This window comes from Pristis pectinata, chromosome 9 (genome assembly GCF_009764475.1).
Source record: "Pristis pectinata isolate sPriPec2 chromosome 9, sPriPec2.1.pri, whole genome shotgun sequence".
Taxonomy (NCBI): Eukaryota; Metazoa; Chordata; class Chondrichthyes; order Rhinopristiformes; family Pristidae; genus Pristis; species Pristis pectinata.
In genome coordinates this window covers 4,218,194-4,225,478 of record NC_067413.1, presented here as the reverse complement: position 1 = coordinate 4,225,478, position 7,285 = coordinate 4,218,194, and the positions used below count along the sequence as shown (strand labels likewise).

The 7,285-nt window shown below is 48.5% G+C and overlaps 1 protein-coding gene across 3 annotated transcripts in view; it reads left to right on the top strand.

Annotated features, from left to right (window-relative positions):
• Positions 1 to 5,430: 5,430 nt before the first annotated feature.
• The window catches only part of LOC127574550 (BTB/POZ domain-containing protein KCTD1), a 116,978-nt gene continuing 115,123 nt past the window's right edge, over positions 5,431 to 7,285 (top strand). Inside the window, exon 1 of one of the 3 annotated variants that reach the window (XM_052023625.1) lies at positions 5,431 to 5,495. Coding sequence is in view for 1 of the 3 variants with exons in the window: in XM_052023624.1 (XP_051879584.1) it covers positions 5,487 to 5,495 (9 nt within the window). In the remaining 2 variants the exon portion in view is untranslated. The remainder of the gene's footprint in view (positions 5,496 to 7,285) is intronic. The other 2 variants (XM_052023626.1, XM_052023624.1) reach the window with 2 other exon arrangements.

Below are 7,285 nucleotides of genomic sequence, written 5' to 3'. Positions count from 1 at the left end.
ACAAGTTTTTCACTGTACCTCGGTACAAGTGACAATAATAAACCAATACCAATACCAATAAATGCTGAACTAAACTAATCCCTTCTGCCTACACAATATCCATCTCCCTCCATTCTCTGCACATCCATGTGCCTATCTAAGAGCCTCTTAAACACCTCTATCGTATCTGCATTCCAGGCACCTACCACTCTCTGTGTAAAAAAACTTGCCCCACACATCTCCTTCGAACTTACCCCCTCTCACTTTAAATGCATGCCCTCTAGTATTGGACATTTCAACCCTGGGAAAAAGATACCGGCTGTCTACTCTATCTATGCCTCTCATAACCTATCAGGTCTCCCCTCAGCCTCCGCTGCTCCAGAGAAAACAACCCAAGTTTATCCAACCTCTCCTCATAACACATGCCCTCTAATCCAGGCAGCATCCTGGTGAACCTCTTCTGCACCCTCTTCAAAGCCCCCACATCCTTCCTATAATGAGGCAACCAGAATTGAATGCAATACTCCAGATCTGGCCTAACTAGAGTTTTATAAAGCTGCAACAAAACTTCCTGACTCCCCATACTCCCAACTTTTTCCCCATATCCTTAGATCCCTTTAGCACTGAGAAATATAACTACCTTCTCCTTGAATTAATGACTTGGCCTTCTACACTGGAGGATTTCACAGGTTCTAGCTGAAGAACTTTGTGCTGCTCCTGCTTTCAAATGGTACTCCCCATATCCTGGGGTGTTCCCAGTGGTTGCTGTCCAGCCACTGGGAACATCCTGCCTGCATCTAATCTGTCTGGTCACATTGGAACTTCCATGAGATCCTTTCTCGTTCTTCTAAACTAAACCCGATTGTCTCAATCTCTCCTCATACGTCAGTCCTGCACCCCCAGGGATCATCAAGGGAAAATTTTAAAAAATGCACACTAGAAATCTGAAATAAAACAGAAAGTTGGTAAATTGGTTTATTATTGTCACATGTACCAAGGTACAGTTGTCTTGCATACTGTCCATACAGTTTGCCAACCCCTCCAACCTTCCTGTCATCTGCAAACTTACTAACCCATCCCTCCACTTCCTCATCCGAGTCATTTATACAAATCACAAAGAGCAGGGGTCCCAGAACAGATCCCTGCAGAACACCACTGGTCACCGACCTCCAGGCAGAATACTCTCCATCTGATACCACCCTCTGCCTTCTGTGGGCAAACCAATTCCAAATCCACACAGCCAAGTCTCCATGGATCCCATGCCTCCTAACTTTCTGGATGAGCCTACCATGGGGAACCTTGTCAAACACCTTACTAAAGTCCATATACACCACATCCACTGCTCTACCCTCATCAATTTGTTTTGTCTCCTCCTCAAAAAACTCAATTAGGCTCTCACAAAGCCGTCCCTGTCCCAAATAACATTGTGCTTCTAAATCCTGTCCCTAAGAATCCTTTCCAATAGCTTGCCCACCACTGACATAAGACTCACTGATCTATAATTCCCAGGATTATCCGTATTACCTTTCTTGATCAAAGGAACAACATTAGCCATCCTCCAATCCCCTGGTACCACTCCTGTGGCCAGGGAAGATGCAAATATCATCGTCAATGCTCCAGCAATCTCTTCCCTTGCCTCCCGTAGTGTACTGGGGTATATCCCATCTGGCCCTGGGGACACCTATCCTAATGTTTTTCAGAAGCTCCAACACTACCTCTTTCCTAACCTCGACATGCTTCAGCATATTAACCTGTTCTACGTTGACCTCACATGTCAAAGTCCCTCTCCCTGGTGAACACTGAAGCAGAGCATTCATTAAGGACCTCTGCTGCTTCCTCTTCCTCCAGGCACGTTTCCCCCTTTATCCCTGAGTGGTCCTATCCTCACTTTAGTCATCCTCCTGTTCTTTATGTATGTGTAGAACGTCTTGGGGTTTTCCTTAACTCTACTTGCCAAGGCCTTCTCATGTCCCCTTCTAGCTCTCCTACGTCCCTTCTTAAGCTCCTTTCTGGCTGCCTTATAATTCTCAAGAGCCTGCCTCAGTTTTGCTTCCTAAACCTTAAGCATGCTTCCTTCTTCCTCTTGACTAAATGTTTCACCTCTCTTGTCAACCATGGTTCCTTCACCTTACCATCCTTTCCCTGTCTCAGTGGGACAAACCAATCCACAACCCCATTCAAGTGATCCCTAGACAGCCTCCACATTTCTTCTGTGCATTTCCCTGAGAACATCTGTTCCCAATTTACGCTCCCAAATTCCTACCCAATACTGTCATAATTAGCCCTTCCTCAGTTAAAAACTTTCCCATATTGTCTGCTCCTATCCCCGTCCATGGCGATGCTAAAGGTCAGGAACGTGTGGTCACTAACTTGATAACACATAGCACCAGGCTCAAGGACGCTGTTACAAGACTCTTGTACAATAAGACCCATTGTACGATGAAGATGAATTCTTGATCTCACAATCTACCTCGTCATGGCCCTTGCACCTTATTGTCCACCTGCTCTGCTCTGTGACTTTCTCTGTAAGTGCAACACTACATTCTGCATTCTGTTTTCTTTTTACTAACTCGATGTACTTATGTATGTCTGAATGGCACCCAAACAAAATCTGTTTACTGTATCTTGGTACATGTGACAATAATAATAAACCAATTACCAATTAAGAAAAGATATCTTTATTAGTCACATGTACATTGAAACACACAGTGAAATGTGTCTTTGCATAGAGTGTTCTGGGGGCAGCCCGCAGATATTGGTATTGGTTTATTATTGTTACTTGTACCGAGGTACAGTGAAAAACTTGTCTTGCATACCGATCGTACAGGTCAATTCATTACACAGTGCAGTTACATTGAGTTAGTACAGAGTGCATTGAGGTAGTACAGGTAAAAACAATAACAGTACAGAGTAAAGTGTCACAGCTACAGAGAAAGTGCAGTGCAATAAGGTGCAAGGTCACAACAAGGTAGATCGTGAAGTCAGAGTCTCTACACTTCCGGCACCAACATAGCATGCCCACAACTTCCTAAACCCGTATGTCTTTGGAATGTGGGAGGAAACCGGAGCACTCGGAGGAAACCCACGCAGACATGGGGAGAACGTACAAACTCCTTACAGACAGCGGCCAGAATTGAACCCGGGTCCTGGCACTGTAACAGTGTTACGCTAACTGCTACACTACTGTGCCTGCTCCCAGAGAGGGAAATGAGGTTGATGGGGTGGATGGTGTCCATGTGAGCCACATAAAAGCTTCCAAGGGGATATGAGCTCCTGGATAGAGTGGACGTGGAGAGGCTGTTTCCATCAGTGGGAGAGTCTAGGATCCGAGGGCACAGCCTCAGAATAAGTTGACATCCCTTCAGAACTGGGATGAGGAAGAATTTCTTCAGCCAGAGGGTGGTGAATCTGTGGAATTCGTTGCCGCAGAGGGCTGTGGAGGCCAAATCATTGGGTGTGTTTAAGGCAGATTGGTCAAGTGGCTAAGGGTTATGGGGAGAAGGCGGGAAAAAGGGGTTGAAAAAATTCCGGCCATCATTGAATGGTGGAGCAGACTCGATGGGCCAAAGGGCTTGTAGCTTATGGTCCTTGTCCTGGATGAAGGAAGGGATGAAGCTGCTGGGTAGACTGAACCTTATGGGCCTTCCTCAGATCTGTAAATGCTTTGTAAATATATTGATTGGTTTCTTTCTCCAGGGACTTTCCCAACCTCGTTTTATTCCTGGTGTGGAGCACTCCTCAGCCAGAGCATGGACCTAGTCCATCATCCCACTACCCTGCCCCTCCCAACCATACCCCCCCAGCCCATGTGATGGTCTCAGAAACTTCAGCCAGCCAGAAGCAAACCTGCAAGGCCCAAGATCTGACAAGAAAAGGCTCCTAAACTTTACCTTTGTTTAATTGCGCCTTGGGCTATGTTCTTTATTTACTGCACAAGAGTAATGGGGGAGGGGGGGAGGAGGTTCCCCTCCCCACTGTTGATCATCAATACCAAAGCACTGCTTGACCGACCAGTTGCAGAGGACTTGCATCTCACTCCTACTGAGGTAGGGACAGGTGGGAACTGCTGAGTTACATGTACAGTTACCCTACGCAAATCAGTTGCAAAATATAACACACGAAATACAGTCAAGCAAAGGTTTTGCTTGAACTTTTCCTTCTATCGGGTGTACCAGCTCTCCCAGGCTTTTGGGAAGGGTAACTCCCATCAACAAGTGACAATTGATTTCTTCTGGCGCCACTGATGGACGTGGGGTAGTTGGGGAGAGGATTTTAACCCCTCTCTTTCCTTACCTCATAGAGTCACAGAGCAATACAGCACGGATACATGCCCTTCGGCCCAACCAGTCCATGCCGACCGCGGCGCCCACCCAGCTAGTCCCAATTTCCTGCGTTCGGCCCATATCCCTCCAAGCCCCGACCCTCCATATACCTACCCAAGTGCTTCTTAAATGATACTGTTGTACCTGCCTCACCCACTTCCCCTGGCAGCTCGTTCCTTATACTCACCACCCTCTGTGTGACAAAGCTGCCCCTCAGGTCCTCTTTAAACTTTTCCCTTCTCACCCTAAACCAATGCCCCCTAGTTTTGGACTCCCCTACCCTGGGGAAAAGACTGTTACTGTCCACCTTATCTATGCCTCTCATAATTTTAAACACTGCTATAAGGTTGCCCCTCATTCTCCTGTGCTCCAAGGAATAAAGACATCGCCTGGCCAACCTCTTCCCATAACTCAGGCCCTCCTCCTGGCAACATCCTCGTAAATCTGCTCTGCATTCTTCGGTATGTTGCAACTCCTTCTCTCTGTCCTCCCTTTACCCATCTCTCCAATAAGAAATACCCTCATTTTTTTTCTCAATCATTTCCCACCCTGGTATCAAACCTCTATCCCCCTCTCAACCTACCTTCTCCCCCTCCCCTCTTTCTCTGCCCCCCATTCCCTCTCTCCTCTCCCCATCCGCCCGCCCCTCCCCTCCCCTCCCCTCTCTCTCTTCTGGCAAAGAAACACTCGATCCATTTGTAGAGAAATCGCCCGCAGTAACCATCACATCAAAACTAATCATAGCGATTAAAATCAGCTTTCTGTACAGAGAGTGTGAGGGCAGAGTAATGAGCAAGTTGGAACTGACGGGAGGGAGACTGTTTCAAACAAAGGAAAATAATCCGAGGATTGAAATTACACCATAAAATAGCAAAATAAAAAATTGAAACAAAATCTAGCACAGACAGGACAAAAGCAAGGCGGAAAAAATCCATGCTGCACCTGGAAAACAGTTAATTAAATTTAACTTTTCTTTGCAGATTGGGTGAGACGCGAGGAGAGGCAATGAGCTAATTGTGTCCTGATCCTTGCCTTGGGGGGTTTCAATGCCCTGAAGCAACTCTCTCTCCCTCTCTCTCTCTCTCGCCTACCTTAAGCCCGCCGCTGAAGACGGGTCGGTGCATTCTCTCCCGTGTATCGCAGAGAGCGGAGCGGAGAGCAGGTCGACCATCTGCCCGACGTTCAATGCTTCAGGTAAGAGGGGGTGTGTGTGTGTGTGTGTGTGGGAGAGGGGCAGCCCAAACCTCTGTCTGTCTCTGTCTGTCTGTCTGTCTGTGTGTTTTGATTTGTGTGTTCCTGGCACTTTAGGGGACGCGGCGCGCTTTACGCATGTGCCAAGCAGTTGGATGTGAGCTGTAAAGAGACAGATACACAAACACACTCATCTCACACACACACACTCAGACACACAACGCTCACCGGCATATGCACACATCACGCAAACGCTTACGCGCATCACATATTGGCATACACCCCCCCACACACACATTCACACACACACAAACACAAGCGCACAATCACGTACGTTTACACACACTCGCTCACACACAACCACACACAGGTACACACACACACACACACACACACAAACACACTCACATACATAGACACACTCACACATGCACACTTTCACATGCCAACACACACAATCACACACAATCGCACGATGCACACACTCATTCACACACTCGTGCACAGACACATATAATCAATCACACACACTCTCACACACACATCACACACCCCCACCTTCACCCACACCTCTCACACCACACACACGCCACACTATTCCCCCCTCTCTCTCTCTCTCACACACACACACACACACACACACAGCCTCCCGCAGAGAATTGCGGTGAGAGCTCCCGCAGTTGATTCCCCTGATCAACAAGCCCGGGAGACGGAGCCGCACTCACCCAGCGCCAGAGCCCGGGATGAGGGCAGCGTTGGACCCTCACAGCAGGACGGCGACCAGGAGCGACCTGGAGATCAGCCGCTCTCCCTCTCTCCAATCTTCCCCCCCCCCCCAATCCCCCGCCTCACTCCCCTCTACCCCTCCTCCTCTCTCCCTCTCTCCCTCACCCTCCTTCCCTCTTGTCTCTGCTCCGCGCCCCTCTCACTGACCCTACACGGGACAGCCCACCCCAGCGAATCCGCCCCCCTCCCTCTCCACGATTCCATTTCAAACTGCCCCAGATCCTGTACGATGTAAAGGAGCCATTGTGAGCCAACCTATCGCCCGAGGGGGTTTAATTGTTAACAGGAGGTAGTTCTACAGCATGTCAATAACCATACACTGAATAACCTCTTTGTATTTACCATACCGTCTGAACCTTGTGCCTCTGTGTTTATCCAGTGCCGAGCGGTTTATAAAGCAGGTTACATGCGAAATAATCCCATATAATGGCTCTCAGACGTTTCCTGACGGATCCCGGTGTGTGATTTGGGCATTGCTCGGCTTAAGGTGCCTGTTGACGTGCCTTTTATTAGTATAGATTTATCCAGCACAGCATTGCGGCCGCTCGGCCCGCTACACCCCTGCTGTCTCTTTGACAGGAGCTGCGCCAAAGCTCCAAGTTCGCCCCCCAATGTGTTTGGATGGGTTGGTGGTCTCACGTTGTACGCTGGGAGAGCCAATAGTCGGAGCTCTGCTGGGTGACGGGGTGGGATGGAATCCTTGCCCTGACCATCAGTAATAGAGTCACAGAGCCATACAGCAGGGAATCAGGCCCTTCGGCCCAACTCGTCCAAGTTACCCACCTGAGCTAGTCCCATTATCCTTCTAAACCTCTCCTATCCGTGTACCTGTCCAAATGACTTTTAAACGTTGCTATTGTACCTGCCTCTATGACTTCCTCTGGCAGCTCATTCCATATACCCACCACCCTGTGTGAAAAAAATGCCCTTCAGGTCCCCTTTAAATCTCTCCCCCTCACCTCAAACCCATGCCTTCTAGTTCTAGACTCCCCTACCCTGGGGAAAAC